Source organism: Thermobia domestica, chromosome 1 (genome assembly GCF_964235325.1).
Source record: "Thermobia domestica chromosome 1, izTheDome1.hap1.1, whole genome shotgun sequence".
Lineage (NCBI taxonomy): Eukaryota > Metazoa > Arthropoda > Insecta > Zygentoma > Lepismatidae > Thermobia > Thermobia domestica.
In genome coordinates this window covers 208,535,986-208,554,633 of record NC_137454.1, presented here as the reverse complement: position 1 = coordinate 208,554,633, position 18,648 = coordinate 208,535,986, and the positions used below count along the sequence as shown (strand labels likewise).

Here is an 18,648-nt window from a genome sequence, read left to right as displayed (position 1 = left end):
TGGAATGTATAATTCGTAGGATATGATGCTTTAGTTTCTTTTCTTTTTTTAATTCCAACAGTTAAATAAAAATGTAATAAAGAAATAATGCCCATGTTTTTTAAATATTGAGTTAGAACTGGACAATCTACGGAAAATCTGCAATCGATCAGTGAAAACGTCAATTTTCTAGGGCCTGTAGTTTCCGAGATCTCACTGTCGAAAGGCTTTGCCACAAACACATAAACGTCCACAAACGTATACTTTAAAAAACTCCAGAGATGGCAGCACAATACATTTGCATTTATTTCGGAGAAGGCTTATTAAAATGCAAAGGCTTTGAACAATAATTTAAAAGGATAAACTTTGTGAAAAAGACCTCTAAGTAATTTATTTAAAGTAGATCTTTTTAAAATGTTATAAACGTGAAATCACAAATAACCGTAAATCAAAGGTTTGAAAGCTAAAGTTATAGGTTGGAGCTCAGTCGCTCTTAATTGATATTGTAGCATTATATATACAGGGTGGCCCATTTTCATCTTTCCATAGAAATATCTCAAAAACGGTTGAACATAAATAAACCAAACAACAACTCAAATAGGAAATGCCATGAGGCGAATCGAATGATGTTGTCGCGGTGCCCCCAGGGCAGCCTTTTATGGGGGCCCAGGGCTCAACTTAGAAATTTTAAACTAAAATATGGGTCAAGTGATACCTCGTTCGATAAATATTCATACACTAAACAGCGTTTTGGCAAAAGATTCTTCATTTGAGTCACCGTTTTCAAAATGGCCGCAAGGACATGGTGCCTGTATCAGATAAAACGTCCAGTACCACTAATATGAAAACGGTTGGAGATAAATGAACAGAATAAAACTCGTACCGGTATAGGAAATCACAGAGGGTATATTACCATTCCACGCCTCGAGAATAATCCAACGGAGAAAAAGATTATTAAAGTATAAGTGACATAATGCTAAATATGACAAAAATCTCTCTCTTAGAAAATTATCTTTCCGATCTCCCTCCGTAAGTGGGTGAAGCGGGAATGAATGTCAAAGTCTCAAATGAGGACCCCACTTTTACTTGCAATAGGTATGCTTTGTCTAAAACACTTGTGTGTATAAGTGGCTGGTAGTGTAAGGAACCAATATTGTGCAGACGACTTTTGAGGAAAACCAACGTTTGTACACATTGTTTTAAAATTGCATTGTTCGACAAATTTGTTTCGCGTTTCAGTTGATTCATTTTTGCACAAATCATTGCCTACAATCAAAATGGAGGGTACCATTTAACAAGAATTTTATTTACTTTCTTCCATTACGGACATCTATCTCTTATAAAAACACATTTCAGATAATTTTGTTGTGTAGACACAATTTGCAAAAACTAAGATTTTCATTTGCAATTTAACCGTTCCCTCCCGTCCCACTTCACCCACTTACGGAGGACGTTGGAACAATAATTTTACAGGAATCAGATTTCCTCCTTTGCATTATGGTACTTTTACTCCAATCATCTTCTCTGTTGCAACATTTTCGAGCTGTGGAATGATATATACACTCTGTGATTTCCTATAGGAGTCTTATTATGTTCATCCGTTATCATCTTCAGCCGTTTTAATATTAGTGGTACTGGACGTTTTATCTGATACAGGCACCATATCTTGGCGGCCGTTTTGAAAACGGTGACCTACATGAACAATCTTTTGCCAAAACGCTGTTTAGTGTATGACGATCTATCATTTGACCCATATTTTAGTTTAAAATTTCTAAGTTTGGCCTGGGCTCTCATGAAAGCTGGCCCTAGGGGGGGGGGGGGGAAGCACCGCGACATCATTCGATTCACCTCATGGTATTTCCTATTTGAGTTGTTTGGTTCATTTATGTTCAACTGTTTTCTTAGTGGTACTGGACGTTTAACTGATACAGGTAACATATCTTGGCGGCCATTTTGAATACGGTGACCAATATGAAAAATCTTTAGCCACATCGCTTTTTAGTATTTAAAGAGATCTATCGAACAAGGTGTCACTTTCCCCATGTTTCCATTTAAAAATTTTAAGTTGGGTCCCGGGCCCCCACGAAGAGCGCCGCGAAATTACCATTCGATTTGCCTCATGATATTCCCTATTTGAGTTTTTGTTCAGTTAATGTATGTTCAACCGTTTTCGAAACATTTCCGCGGAAAGACTGCAATGGGCCACCCTGAATATATATATATATATATATATATATATATATATATATATATATATATATATATATATATATATATATATATATATATATATATATATATATATATATATACAGTAGTATTGTATGCTATTTGAGAGCTCTTTTCACAAGCTTTAAAATGACGCCTTTACCAAAGTTGTAAGTCCCTTCGGTCAGCCGCAAATGCGAAGAAAACAAATGTCACTCACGCAATTCTTATACCGTGGCCGGCGAACGATGATTTCTGACAGCTCAGCTCGCGAGGAGGATTGAAGAGTGCGGTGTTGCCATGTGCTTCTCATACAAGGGGAGAATCGTTTGCTTCCTCGTTGAGGATGGGAGAAGGCGAGTGAAAGTTTGGCAATGTGTAATGGTTACCATGGAGACGCGAGAAGTTCTGAGCCTCAGGTGTCTTCTGCTTGCTCGCCGCGTCCTTGTGCAAAGCTGTGAGAAATCAACGTTTACCGGCCAGGGTATAGTAAATTTTTCCAATTTCGGGGCCTGCAATATCGAAACCGATTCACACATAAATATCAGCTTTCCACTTGTTCCACGCGCTGGTGATAGCTGTCAGAACATGAAATACCACTGCAATCTGCAATGGCCGATTCCAAACTGTGTACTGATATGTTATGAAATGGCTCCTATATGTTTTTCAAGAGTCATAAACAGGGCTTGAAAAATCTTGGTTGCAAGTACTCGCCAGCCAAAAAATCTACTAGCCAGACCATTTTGCAGTCGCAGTGTTTATACAAGTAAACAATAATCATTTTTCGATACAGTAAACATACTAATACATTTTTGCTTTGTTTACTGACATGCCATTATTATTTTTTTTAAAGAAAGGAAAAAAAGAGTGACATTTGCTATTTATTCTTGAATTCACGTTTTTGATTGATCGGTCTTTACTCGCCAAGTATAAGAAAGTACTCAGCGAGCAAGCGAGTGGATTTTTCAAGCCCTGAACATAAGTACATCTAAACTATGCTTACTAACAAAGACTCCAGCGAGGATAGAAATAATTATTTAAATTTTTGAATAGCATACTTTTTATTCATTTGTAATATGTATCCTATAACGCCCATTAATAAGATTTTACCTTGTATTCGGAGAATTAAAACTCTGTCTTTATTTGAGCTATTTAATATGAATGCTATAGCAACTATTAGCAATAATCTGAATATCGTTTTCCTTGAAGTAGAGGGAACATTACTGCTATAGCTGGAGACCATACCTGAATAAGGTCTCCTCATTAGGAAGATATGGATAAAATAAAATACTGTTTGTTAATAGCTAAGTTATACACTTTTATTCACGATGGTATCAACATTAAATCAATTATAAAGATGATTTTAAAGAAACAAAACCAGGTTCGAATTGTTCTTACAATTATACAGTAAGGGCTTAGAGATTCAGAGTAATCAGTTTCATTACACTTTTCCCATTTGTTCCAAATAGGACCTTCCTCTTCTTTCATTCCTTCTAATTAAAACTGGAACAAACACATGCTAAGAGTTCAAATCTTTGACCTACCCTAGGAGGGCTCGCACGAAAATAAAAATACTAGATAAACACCTCTTCAGACTCTATCAAAAGAAATAATGTAAGTGCGTAACGGATAATAGGAGAAAGAAAGTTGAAAAAATAAGGGGAAAAAAACTGCTAGCGGTCTATCTGATCAGCTCAAAGGACGGGCTAAGTGCTGTATCGCCAGACCAATTTTTGGAAATTTACCGGGTGGATTTGAGAATCTATTTTGGTTTGTGAGGAAGAGTGAGTGAAATTCAGGTGAAGGAAATAGCTGAAGTTAAGAAAGTGGTTGTTTGCTGCTTTTGATGTTGTATGTGAAGGCGGAAGGGACTATTTAGCAGAGAGGTACACTTGTCGAGATTTTGTAACGAAAAGGCAGTGTGGAAATACCGCGTATTGTGACATATCCCGTTTGAGTTTTATAGAATAATACAAAAATAACGAGTGTCAATTGTTGACATTGTATGAAACACACGGTGTACTGTTTACAAGTGGAGCGTTACTACTATGAAACCAGGCACAACCCACCTGTTTTCACTTCCCTCCCTCACGCGCTCACAGTCGCTGCCGTGCCTGCTCCCTTTGGAAGTACCCCCACGCTATTGCGCGGGCCCACTAGCTTCGCTGTGCCCTGACTCGGTTAGATAGCATTCGTGCTGTTTAGTGGCCACCTAGCACATTGTTTTTGTTTTTTTTTTTTTCACTGTAGTTTTTATGTCAAACATCTGGCCACCATATTTATACGCAAATAGTAATTTTCTACTCCAAAAGGTAAAACTTTACACGCCTCTGTTTCGAAGGCAACTGAACGTAACCTAGCCTAATGCAATGTAACGCAACATAATCTAGCCAAATGTAGCACATTTTGGTACTTTCTTTTTTTTCGATTTTCGTATGGTCCGGTGATACAGCACAAATGCCCAAAGGACACTCCCAACATATAGGCTATATATATATATATATATATATAAAAAAAAATGAATTGCTTTTTTTTTTACATAAGCAATATGATGACAGGGAGTGAACTTGAAAAAAAAATAGACGTATCAGAACAAAACTGAATTTCTAATTCTTTAATCACTGGTTAATACACATACACTTAAACAATAATAAGTATAATTTTATCGGCCTTTCTGTGAAGGGAGGATATAATAATAACAAACTTAAAAGTAAAAAAACAAAAATATATATTTAACATTAACAATAATACTTACACGAGATCTTTTATAATCAACGTAAAAAAAAAAAGTGTCCGGATAGAATCAAATAACCTAACCTGATAGAATTCTTCATTTTTCTTTAGCCATATCCGTTTTCCTCTATCAGAAAGCTATACTATTGTTGATACATATATTCTGTAATATTACAGACTGCCAGCTGTAAGCTAAAGTCAAAGGCCTAACCCCAAACCAAAATATTTCCAACAGCCTAAGTTCAAGTTAATCCACTGACTAATTATCGACTTTGGGATTCATAATCGCATTACCCGTATCATAAATAAATTAACTTCCAAGACCATGTATAAAAGCTCGTTTAAATAAGGTTATATGAACTAATGAATTTAAGTGAACTGTTTAAAATAACTCTTTAATTTAATTAATTTCATACTTATTTCGCACACTAGATTCAACCGATGAATAATACGCACCGCACGAGCACCGGTATACTTAATTGAAGTTATTGGGCTCGTATTTATCATAACAAAAGTCTTAGAAAAAGAACATAAAAATAAATTATTCATAGGTTTCGATATTATCCAAAGATACATCCGGTGAGACAAGTTAAATTTTAGATTTTAATTGAAATACTAAGAATCGAATTCCAGGTCAGCCCAAATGTATTTAGGGCAACCTATATTTAACAAGCATTTACTTTACTTGTGCTATCTAAAACTAAATAATAATGTGCCTGTTATAAGGAATAAGTGTTACCAGCAGTAACCTCCTACATTATTTACTCTTCCGAGAAAAAAAGAAAAAAAAAACTTCTGCTCCAAAACGGATGCAGTGGAAACACCTCTTACTGACTGACAGCTGTAGTATACCATTTGGGTTGAAACAAAATTTAACTTACCTCACCACTTGCTGCAGCCGGTGAATTCTCTATTATGTCATATACAATTGGTGGAAAGTCCGATCCTGCACCACCAAGTATTGAAAAGCCCAACCCACAAGAATCACTTCTCCTTAATCTAACTATCTTCACCTCTTCAGCCATGTTGAGACGACTGAGGGAGATTTGATCAATGTATACATATGTTTTTAAAACAGTTTCCGTAAAAATAAAAATCATAACATATTATACGTGAAAATATTAAAAATTCTTTTAAATTATTAAGATTAATTTTAAATATTATCACGTTTTGGTTCTTCACAGTATTTAAACACTTAATTAATTGCTGTACTGATAGACGTAGTTGTAAGGCATAATGGAGCCTATTGCACGAGTAGTAAAAGTTTCTTTACCAAATTATTTGTCAGAATTACCTATCCCAAACACATTTGGTGGTTGGTTTAGGCTTGGAGGTAAATATAAATATTTTTTATCGTATACATTTATATATTCATCTCTATTATGCAATTATGTAAGTGAATTTGGTAATATCCGAATTCCTCTAATTTCAATTGTTTTTATGTATTGAGGCCTAGACAGTCAAAAATTCACCACAGTAATTGTTATATTAAATGAAGCGTATATAAATTGTATGAGAGAGCAAGGCATTTATTCCGAAGTTGGGCGTCCGCTTTCGCCACGTTTTTCGCTGTTATCTCCTTTCCACACTTTCTGCAATTTGTTATTAGGTTCATTAATCCGCGCTCTTCACAAACTTTTAGAAGATTTTGCTCGTTATCAACGTATTGCTTCACAAATGTTAAAACTCTTAGTTCATTGCCCTTGTACATTCGCCATGTTGATAACATAAATGTTTGTTTCTTTCCCACAATGCAACTATTCGGTTACCTTGCGCCAAGTAGTTCCCTCCGCTCGCCGTATAATCCCATGTTTATAACCGCTTATATATAACAAATAAACAGATTTTTCGAGACTCTTATATATTATCAAGCACACAAACGATCAAATTATCCATATCTTTTCTGTAAATTTTAAAAAGTTTGCTGGAAACGGACGCCCAACTTTGGAATTTAACCCGAGAGCAATATACAACATAATAATGTTTCTTCTGCTCAAATAAAAGTCTGAAGTTACGTAATTGACACTGAAAACCGAAAAATTTGCTTAGGGCATATACCGGTATATGATTATCAGTGCAATTTACGATCTGTTGGCCACTTTATAAAATTATTTATATCTTGCTTTAAATATTACTTTAATACATTTAGAGTGCTATTTTATTGGCGTATGTCCAAATATGAATAGATTAATAATGTGCGTTCAAACTTATATGTCTTTTAAATAATTATTTTTGTGAAAAACACACCAAACTGTGCTAGGTGGCACTAGAAGCTAGATATCTATTCCCGTTCAGCATAAGGCGAAGCAACGGTGGATATGTTTGTAAACTATTATTGGCTTGTGTATAGCCCGCTCCCCCCAGTTCTTTTTCACCGGAACTGGAAGGGTCACTACTACTACTACTGCTACTGCTACTACTATTACTGCTAGTATTACTACTAATACTGCTACTACTACTACTACTACTACTACTACTACTATTACTACTACTACTGTTACTACTAATACTAATACGTATATCAAGAACAGAACCGAACCAACCCCTGCGGGGCTTCTAACCCGTTCCTACTACTACTACTACTATTGCTACTAACTACCACTACTACAACTACTACTATTGCTACTAACTACTGGTACTACTACTACTACAGCTACTACTACTACTTATACTAAAACTTCCTTACTGCAAGATTTACATCTTAAATCGTTATAACATGCGATTCCGATTCATTATGAACTAGCATGGATCGTTAGAATCACTATGATTCGTTAAAAATCACTGGGGGGAGCGGGCTATACTCAATCCCTATTATTAATGCGAAAGACATGCACTAGTATGTGCTAGGTGGTTACTGCAAGCTTAATATATTCCCGTTCAACGCAGAGCAAAGCTAGTAACCCACGTGGGAACGTTCGTAGCAGCGTTGCCAGACTACAGAAACAAATTTATTGTCACAATAACTAAAAATTATCGAATATCGGAAGATATTATCGTATTTCTGGTACACAGACAAAATGTATAATATATAATGAGAGGGAAAATTGGAAAAGCAGTTAGGATCGTCGATTTGCAATATTTGATGTACCGCTATTCGGTTAGATTTGCTGGAAAACACCTGTTCTCTGTTTCTTGTGTAGAGGTACAGACAGGGAAGAACAATGCTACACTTGTTCCCTTCGCCCACCAAAAAGAAAACCTAGTTCCATTGTGATTTTATGGTCATCCGAGGCCGCGGTGGCTCAGTGGTAGAGCGTTCACCTCTGGTGCTTGGGGTTACGGGTTCAATCCCAGCCCCCGCCAAGTGAACTTTGTGGTGGACAAACACCGTGTACGTGGGTTTTCTCGGGGTTCTCCCGTTTCCTCCCACTTTCTTCATTCCACCATTTCATTCATTATTCATCATCACCGTCTCCTTTAGCCTAACCGGCATAACCGAGGGACGTAAAACAAAGATTTTTTTTTTCATTTTTATGGTCATCATCTTGACCTGAGTTTTGTCCGCTGAAGCTGTTAGGGATTTAAAAAGAAAAGTGTCATTTTGTTTGCTCTTTCGTTCTACAGGGTTTTTTTTCCCTGACTATCTCCGCACAAAGAGCTGTTGTTCCTTATGCACAAAGAAAATACCAGTGGAAAATGTACATTCCATCTAATCCTAAAATTATCGTATGTTTTATAATTATTATTTTCTATCAACCGGAGCACAAAATTATCGTATGTTTTGATAATTATCGTACACTCTGGCAACGCTGGTTCGTAGAGAACGCACGAAGAGAAGGTGGTTATGCGCGTAAACGAAGATTTCGTTAGAAACTACATTCACTGTGTACTAATCTTAGAACTTAGGCCTACCTATTCCTCCTCCGTGATCATTTGCGCAATACTGGCGAATTTCATCCAGAAGCACTCTTCCAAAAAGTATCGTTACGTCTGCCTAACATTACACCTGACAAGTATTTTGGTAGGTGTTGTCACAAAATATTGACAGTGTTTTTAACTTTTGGAGGGGGATTAATTAAAATGTATGCATATAAAGGAGATTATGAAGGCAAGAATTTACTTAGTGCCGACCGGTGACTGGAATCAATTCATTTGATCTGGTTCCCGGAACAGTTCAGGAATCAGTTCTTAAGAACGATTCGATTCATCGGAGTACTCTCACAACTAGTTCCTAAAAACAGACAACTTGTTACGAGGAACTTACTGCCAGACTACTCTGAAGAATGAAAACATACTTAAGAACGTCTTTCTGAACTAACCCGAAAACCATATCAGATGAATCAATTATAATGTACGCATATCAGTTAAAATAATAAGCAGCTTCTAAACTAGCTAAACATAACCTAACTAAACCTAACCTAACCACACGAAATTAAGAACAATATTACACAAAAACATCTAATTTATCAACTGAGAAAACTAAACAAAAAAAAAAAAAAAAAAAAAAAAAACACGGAATAATCACGACGATTATTTTCAAGTCTACATGGGGGCTACTCTCTCCAATCCCCTTTCTAAAAACGTCAGTACAATAAATTAAGTAACTCGTGATACATTTTCCTACGATTATTTTCTAATCTACATGGGAGCTACGCCCCCCCCCCCAAACCCCCGCTAGAAGAAACTTCACTGGAAAAAAGAATAATCTTAAGAAACCTTCCAAAATATTACAAGAAAAATCAAAAATTACTCACCATTAATGATATAGCAAAGCAGCATGCCGAACAAATTAAAAAATATTGCTCTCCACTCGGCAAATTCGTGAGTAAGAAATTGACAATTTGTACCACCAGCAACAAAAAAATAAATAAATATAACTATAAATAATATAAATATAACTATAAATAATAATAAATATAAATAACAAATGGAGCACTTGCCCAATACTTAGATTTGTATGACCGAAAAAAGTTCCATTACGCAAAGAAATATATTTTCTAAAACGACCACAATTACGATTAAAACAAACATGAGACACTATTAATCTGCCACGCACTCCACATTTCGGACATAGATTCATCCTACGGTTACAGCCATTACATTTTTTGTCAAAATCAATGAAACCACACAAAGCCGCAAAGCGAAAACAATTCGCCTCCGAATTCAAAACGCAATTATTTAAGAAAGTCGAGTTAGCACACTCCGCATTAAATTCATGGAACAGCTTTTGAAATTCTAGAACTGCTGAGTCGCCATGCACAAAAAATATCACATCACACAAAAGAACAACACAGTTCGATTCCATCCAGTTATTCGAGTCACTATTAACCCGCGCCAAATGTTACTGTTAAGCACAAAAGGAACTTACCGTGACAGATATTACTGTACTTGTAGTGAATTGGAGTTCGGTGTTTGTTTCAGTAGCAAAGCTATACGAGACGTTGGTCTACAGCTTAACGGGAATCTGAACCACTTGAGTTGCTACCGGGAATCGAAGCCAGGTCTCTCTCGTCGAAAACCCCTACACATCATATAGCCGCGAGGGAGCTCCCGACAGATAATACTGTCAAGTCCATAGTTTTCGGGCTCGTTGTTGGATAGTGATACTTCCGACACTGTCCAAGTCTAAGAATACCTCCATGTCTTAGAGGAGAGGGATAAGAAGTAAAATAACAGATAGTGTCGAATGCACAGTTTTCAAGACCGCTAAGCTGTTAAGTGACATTCCCGATTACATTTAAGCTAAAGTTTAGGCAAGAAGGGACATGTCAGCTAGTAATGCCAACCGGCTCGGCTCTAACCCTGAGCCATCGGCTCAGCTCGGCTAAAGTGAGCTGAGGGCTCGAGCCGGCTCAGTTGGGTGAGCTGTTGTGTCGGCTCATTTCTTAGCTCGGCTCAGTGGTGACTGAGCTGTGAGCCGAGGCGCTCGAGCCGTTAACAACATTATTTGTCTATTGAATATGATCTAATCTCGGCAAGTAAAGAGTTCAATCTTTCTTTACAGGAGTTACAATAAGAATCCCTACATGTTACTAATAATTTTGTAAATAGACGAGAGGTTTTATGTCTTAAATTCATCATTTTTTAAACTATGTTCTCTGTTTAAGCTATGTGGATAGACGGAAGGTTAGGGGAATGTAAGTTCTCCTTCTTAAACAAGGAGTGATAATCGCAATCTTAAAATAACCCAACTGAGGAAAGAATGATGCCTTTCGTATTCCATTCCCTATTATTGTTAACTTCATGTAACAGCATCTACGTATTTTTCTAAAGGCATCCTTTATGTTTATCTAGAGACTTGTTTTGTTCTATTACTTCCATCTATTTATCAATAACTGAAAAAATATTTCTAAGCGAACTTGTATTTTTTTCTTGCTGTTAATCAGGACAATGTGGCGCCCAACCGGCTCGGCTCAGCTCAGGTGAGACATTGGCTAGGCTAATTGGTGACTGAGCCGTGAGCCGAACCGTTGACAACTCTAATGTCACCTGGCTTGCAAATTAACAGGAGCACCGCATTGTTTTTCACTCATACTGGCAGAGACAACGCCGAAGGTATTCTTATTCGTTCTTTATTTTGATTGTATTCGTTTCTCTACGCGTGTTTTCTATTTTCGGCTTGGTGGATTTAGCTGGGAGGGGGAATAAAATATAGGCATAAAAGGAGAGGACACACACCCAAAATGAGTGATATTAGTGTCTAATACATATTTTTCGGCGTCGCTGAGATGAACAGTAATAGTCCTGGTGCCGTTCTGGTCCAACTTTAGCTACCATCGTTATCAGGGAAGCTGAAGGGTTTAAAAATAGCATTTCCAAACTGGTCGATATTAGTATCGCATTCCTAGTTTTTGGCATCGCCAAGCTGATTGTTGATAGTCCTGATGACATTTAAGCCCAAGTAGTTTAAGCTAAAAAGGACCTGTCAGCTGGTCTAGGAATTGACAATAACAACGCCAATGGAAGTGCTCTTCCTGCCTTATTTATTTCACTCATTTCTTTACTTCCAAATGTGATACCGATATATTATATAAACCTTATCCTTCCCGTGCTACGAACGGGTATTTTTTTTTTTTTTTTTTTTTAGCTAGTTATGAAAATAATTTTTATACGTCACGTCACCCGCAAAATGTCACTGTGGATGAGTCAGATAATTTCGTTACTTCTGCTGTCAACCTTTGTCCATTGTTCAAAATAAAACGTCTGCTAGATAAATAAAACTAGGCCTTCATTGTAAAGATATTTCCTTACCTTCTTCATCTTTGATTCTTTTGTTCTTTATATTATCATAATCATTTTTTAAATTTAAACAAAAATTGCAATTCTCTCTTTGATTGTAATATTAATTGGTCAACAGAAAACAACCATAGTAAGTTCCACATGAAGTTCATGGTTTAGGAATCTACTGGAAATAAATTATACCTGACAAATTGGACATACTTCATATATATGGTAGAGGAAATAACTGATTGCATGTCCGAATTCAGTGGTACACAAAGAGTGAAAAATGCTCACTTGGTTTGGGAATTTAGCCTAGGCCTCCGGCTTAATGCCAGTGCTTTAACTATTTAGAGAACGGAGTAGGTAACGTAGTTAGTTACCACATCGACTCGGTAAGCCGGAGACCCGGATTCAATTCTCGGTTCAGTCGTTTCATTCTTTGTATACGTCAATGTTATGCTCTGGCTTAGTGTAGTTTAAGCTTACTCAGTCCATATGACTTATCAAGTAAATAACGTAGCAGAGCAGAATAATTTATTTTTCTGTTCTGTCCTGTAAAGCGTTACAATCTCGATTTAGACACGCCAAATGACTTGACAAAGTCTTACTGGCGATTTACTAGATGATTAAAAAATGTGTAAAGTAATATAATTTGAAAAGTAAGGTGAAAGAATCACAATCGGAAAGAATGAAATGTTAAAATCGAAAAAGAATTTAGATAGTGAAGGAAGTTAAGTACTCAGATGGACAAGAGTAAGTATTGCGAAAAGGAGGAAAATGTATAACGTGGATAAAAATGTAGGATATGTATGTAAAAAAGATATTTACTTGACCCTTTCCTTCCATTCAGCACAAAACGGAACACACATTCCTACGCAGGCTGTTACTGATGAACTACCTTTCATACCATTTGTATTCTCAAAAATTAGAAAACTTCGAGTAAAATTGAAAAATTGGAGTTGTGCACTCCATACTTAACCTCATTGCGGTGATATTAATAAATTAACAAGAATATTCAAATTTGTGGTGTTCGGTGAAAAGACCAACTTACGACCAAAATGATTTCCTGATTGATGCAACCTATCTATGTAAATAAGCCCTGAATCTACTGAAATCAGGATTGTTGGAAACTAACCCCCCCCCTCCAAAAAAAAAAAAAACTCCAAAAATATACTTCATAACTCGAATTGAAATGATAAGCTAAGGTGGTCATAATTAGGTGCTTCGATCATATTTCTCAATACACGCCTGATTTCAGGATTGGCTTCAAGTATGTATTTATCAAAAGGAGGCGTCCAGAGCAGAATATCATTGAAAAAGATACGTTTGACAATCATGCATAACGAATTTTGTTCACATTTGGTCAAATTAGCTGTAAACAGTGTTCAGGCACTTTTAAGAAGGAATGAATTTACCGCAAGCACTGTAATGCATATGTTTGCCCTTTCACAGGATGTCTTAAAAATTTTCTAAACGCTGTAGTCCGGAACTCAGAATTTCCCGTTAAAGGTTTATTTTGCTTTTGTTCGCATAACAGTTTCCGCTTAATGGAGGGACTTTTACACGTATTTGACTTCAAAAATTCATGGGACCGTAAAATATTTCGTTTAATAAAGGGTCCGCTGAAGGCAGGTTTTACTGTATAACTTTCAAAACATCAATATAGAACCCTACGTGATGCTACAATAGTTTAAATTTTATGACGAGTGTAGCCCGTCATTGTGCGATTTGGCACCGGGAGGCCATGACGAGAGCTAGACTCATCATTTCAGTACAAGGGGTTAAGGATCTTAACGGTTATTGGCGAAGCGGTACCGGTAGTTAATGCACTTAAAAATTTCAGTAAAGTGTGTATTAAATATTTCTCGTGCTGAACCCAAGGAGCAGTCTCTAGAAGACTGAACGTCAGAATAATATAGGAAAAGAATTCCGATAATCTCAAAATGTGTACACAAAATATAATAACAAACTAATATACTTCCTCTAAATGAAGTGATACAGTGTACAATGTACTTTGTCCGTGTTGTGAGATATGCATGTATTTATGTGTGTGAGTGAAGTGACATGTAGATTAGGGTGATGACGTTTTGATTTTTTTCTAAAAAAAAAAAATATTTCTTGTAGCATGAATGAATGGACTTTTGTCTATTCATGACTAAAATGACGCTTATTCCATTGAAATATTGAAAAAGGTCACGCACAAACCAGTTTGAAATTTATGTTGGCCATTTTAGCATTTTATATAATTATATTAACATTGTTGATATGTAAACCTAATTTGTGCCAATCAAATTATTATTATTATTATTATTATTATTGATTACAAGCTGACCCTTTCTGGTATCAATCTGGTGACGAAGGGAGTTTAATAGGTACCAAAAATGGAGGTTAAATGGAGATATATCCAGAGTTTATTATTATAATTGAGCATATAATATTTTATTAATGCCTACATTTTTTATTTTGTGTAATTGTTATTTGCTTGTTTATAAACAAATATATGACAACTGAATAACAATTTCTTTAATTTGTTACGTATTTAATATATACGTTAATGCCTTTTCTATTTGAGTTCCTAAGAGCTTTTCTAACACGGAGAAGAATAAGGAAACCTGGACAAAACTTACTCCAGTTTGAATCGCCACCAAGAAGAGGCAACGTTTCAATTTATGAAGCTCTCTTGAGTGATCGAAGTCGCATACCCCTGAAAAAACATGTCATTGGACGCTACAGATTTCTTAAGCCGAAGAACGGCGAGGGAGGATCGGTATAATTGCTGTGGAGCTTAAAGCCCTATGGAGCAAAACGTTGAACTTCCTGCATGTATCTGATCAAGCCATCTGTGCAAAATTAGCAAACCTTCTGAAAGCGTATGAGCACTGCAGAAAAAAAAAACAAAAAAAAAAACGAAATTTTGATTCTCTGAATGAACTGTTTGATGTGGCCAAAGTGAAAGGTGAATGGATGATATGCGAAGAGGATAAGAACTACAAACTGCAAATTAAAAACAAGGACCAGGTTGGTTATTCCATTAGTAAACCTTCTATTGCAAAGACCATCCATCCATCCAAGCGAAGGAACGCAATGGAAGTTACTGTGTCGACACTTACTAGCTCAGCAACACCTTATTGTTCCGCAAATTGCACGGACTCATCCAACAACAGCGAAGAGAGTCCTTGGGAGGATGAGAATGCAGCATCAACGAGCAGAAAGAAGCGTAACTCAACAGGCATTCCAAGACGACTTGTTATAAGCTCAAAGCTGTCGTTTCAATGAGCAGTAAAAGTGTGCCACCAGCTTTGTGGTGAGGGCATTGAAATCCCAACCCCGTGTCAGTCAGCAATTCTCAAGACTATCTACACGAGAGCTGCTCAGGTGAAGAAACACTTGGTGAGCTCGCTTCATCTGAAGAAGTGGAGTACAGACTTCGACGGCAAACGCATTGATGGCTTTGCATGTCTGGCCGTGGTCCTCAAGAATGAAGCAAAAGAAATTAAGTTGACTGCGCTCAAATTAAAAAGCCGGAAAAGCTCAAACAATCGCATAAGGACTCTAGGGTGTGTTAGAGGAGTCCAACCTGTAGAGATTAATTGTTATGATTGTTGCCGACCCAACAAGTATGAATACCGGGAAGAAAAAAGGCGTTGTTATTCGGCTGGAGCAAATGTTTAAGGAGAGAGGTCACTCCAAATCCAAGTTCATCAGTTGCTAGCACCTTGTAGCTGGATCTTGTTCTTCGTGTTGTCATGGACTATGAGCTACATTGGTCGACTAAATCACCAAACATATAGAACTTCTTTGTATACGATTTGATGAGCAAATATGATAGATTGAAAGCAATCTTTAGCAATGGTAAAACTGAGACTACGGAAGCATGCAGCTGGAGAGAGAACGAAGTTTTTCTACTGCCTCACTTGTATCTTCCGTGACTTCACTGAGAAGAATGACATCCATTTAGTGAAGTTTCAATAGATCCCAAACATAGCAATGCGCACTCTAGCCCTTGTGTTTATTCTGATGCCCGAAACCAGGAACAGGCTGCGTAAAATCTCTTCATTCATTTCCTACTTATGGACTGACCATTAGTTCAGCAGTCGATTGTTTCATGCTGGAGATGTTGATGAACTATCCACAGCTCTAAATGACTACCCAACAGGTCTCAAATACTACCTGAAAGATGAATCCCAATTAACATTGCCCGAAGCAACCAGTGCTGTGAGCATGCGATCAAAGCTTTTTAAGATTTATATGACTCCTGCCGCAACAAGGCCACTGAGATTCACCCTGTGTATCGACATTATAGTGAATAATTAACTTCCTTGTATGTTTGATGACTCATGATATTGTATATGCGTGATTCTAAAGCTTATGATCAATTTTGTATCTGTCTAAATAAAAATCATTTTGTGTGTGAGGTTTTTTCATTATATCGTCTTGAAAGAGAGATTTTATCTAATCTTGAATGAAAGCTCATCAAATTACGATACAGGGAAACGAGGTTGCATAAAAGTCATCACCCTAATGTGGATGCATTATCGTGAAACTTAGTGGACGATCTCATTGAAAACGAGAAATTTTTCTCCCGTCTCACATTAAAGGAAAAAGTTGAAACAAAGAATAAGCCACCCTCTCCATCTCTCTTGCTTGTAGAAAAAGATGAAAATCAAGTAAGATATTTCCAATCTAACAAGGAAAGTACTTGGACTCGAACGGGTGAATACGTACAAAAAGGAAAGCATGTGTAATGTTAGCACCCTGGAAGTAAACAGTGATGTCCGTTTTTCTGCAAGATGCTGTAAACGTCCGCAAGAGCAGGGCAAAGTAGAGCACGTGCCATAATTACAGGGCGTTAGCTCCCATAGATTGCTCTTCATCAAACTTTGCTATGGTGCCCTGCGTGATTGTCTTTAACTGTAGTGTACGATTTCCTTTGAACGCAGCCGTGTTTTGCCGTTTCTTTGCTACATATAGTAACACGCATTTATTATTGCTCTTTGCCTTCAGTTTCGGGTGTCGTTGCAGAAGTTTTTTATGTGAGTTGAATCTACTCACATGATAATCCTCGAATATGTTCTCTAGTGTGGCATCAGTAAATTGTGTGATCACACTGTTGACATTACATCTTTTCGGCGACGGTTCGTATTCACTCTGGCTACTTTCATTGTCTCTTGCAGGACTCAGTGTCATTATACATCCTTACTTCTTCCTCTTCATTCTCTTTACAATCTTTACCACTGCGCTCTAACATTCGGAGACTTTCGGTTTCTAACTGATTTACATTTTTTGCATAATTAATTCTTCGAAAACATGCAAATGTCTCATTTTCCTAATGACGTACCATCCGTCACACTTTCATTCCAACCAATCCCTCTACATTCATTGGATTGATCACCACTCTCCGCGCCATTTAACGTCTCACTACATATTCAATCTTTCCTCATGCAAAGAACTAGCGTTTGCAGCTTCATTGTTGGAAGTAGTGTAGCGGTAGACATGAGGTGTTCTCTCTCTGCCACTGTGCAGCACCATCTATTGGTGTAAATTTGCACCACCTTGCAGTCAAACTTGACATCACCTTTAGGGGTACTAACACTATTCATATCTTATATGTATGCGTATTTTTTCGGTCGACCTCACTTACTGTCCTTGACGGCCAAATACGCACAAATATGAAAGCATGTGTAATGTTAGCACTCCTGAAGCAAACAGTAATGCATGTTTGTTTGCTAGGTAGTGTAAACGTCCGCAAGAGCATGTGCCATGCTGTCAGGGCGTCTATAAATTCTGACCCCGGGCCATTTTTGCATAAACGTTTGAGTGAATGAAAACATCAGCGCACACATATCCCATTATTTTTGGGGGCACACATGTTGAATGAAAACGTATTGCCCCAGGGGGCCCCCTAGGGTCCAACACAGTCCACCTCACAATTTTCAAATGGTAAGGTGAGTGAAGTAGTATATCGTTTGAAAGGTATCTTGAAAAGAATCTGCAACAAGTCCCAAGTATGTATCCGCACCCTATGTAAAATGGTGGTCATAGACTCTTTCATGACAATTGTGTTGATATTTTGACTGTCTACCATTTTGTATAGGGTGAGCGTAGACTCTAGACTTGCTTTGTTTTGTTTCTTTTCACAATACCTTTCAAACAGTATACTACTTGACCCCCTTACCATTTGAAAATTTTGGTTGGACCCTGCCTGGGACTCTTCGGATGACCCTGGGACACAATTTTTTCATTCAAAATGTGTGCCTGTAAAAATAATGGGATACGTGTTTGTCTATTTTTCTATTCACCCAGCCCTTTTTTGCAGAAAGGGATCAGACAGTATAGACGCCCTGTAATTAAGACACGTGCTTTACTTTGCCCTGCTCTTGCGGACGTTTACAGCATTTTGCAGAGAAACGGATTTCACTGTTTGCTTCCAGGATGCTAACATTACACATGCTTTTCTTTTTGTGTGTATTCACTCGTTCGAGCCAAAGTACTTTCCTTGTAAGTAGAACTATCCTAGAGCAAAGTTAACTGGAAGCACAGAGAGAAATACAGTTAACTTTCGTGTAC

The 18,648-nt window shown here is 37.1% G+C and overlaps 2 protein-coding genes across 4 annotated transcripts in view; one reads left to right on the top strand and one right to left on the bottom strand.

The window, feature by feature from the left end:
• The window catches only part of Efa6 (Exchange factor for Arf 6), a 284,205-nt gene extending 278,191 nt beyond the window's left edge, over positions 1-6,014 (bottom strand). The window contains exon 1 of one of the 3 annotated variants that reach the window (XM_081769243.1): positions 5,802-6,014. In XM_081769243.1, the coding sequence (XP_081625369.1) occupies positions 5,802-5,945 (144 nt within the window). In that variant the 5' untranslated portion in view covers positions 5,946-6,014. The remainder of the gene's footprint in view (positions 1-5,801) is intronic. The other 2 variants (XM_081769253.1, XM_081769263.1) reach the window with 2 other exon arrangements.
• An 81-nt stretch (positions 6,015-6,095) lies between these two features.
• Cisd2 (CDGSH iron sulfur domain 2) overlaps positions 6,096-18,648 on the top strand; it is a 36,801-nt gene continuing 24,248 nt past the window's right edge. Inside the window, exon 1 of the mRNA XM_081769287.1 lies at positions 6,096-6,253. Within this exon, the coding sequence (XP_081625413.1) occupies positions 6,157-6,253 (97 nt within the window). The 5' untranslated portion in view covers positions 6,096-6,156. The remainder of the gene's footprint in view (positions 6,254-18,648) is intronic.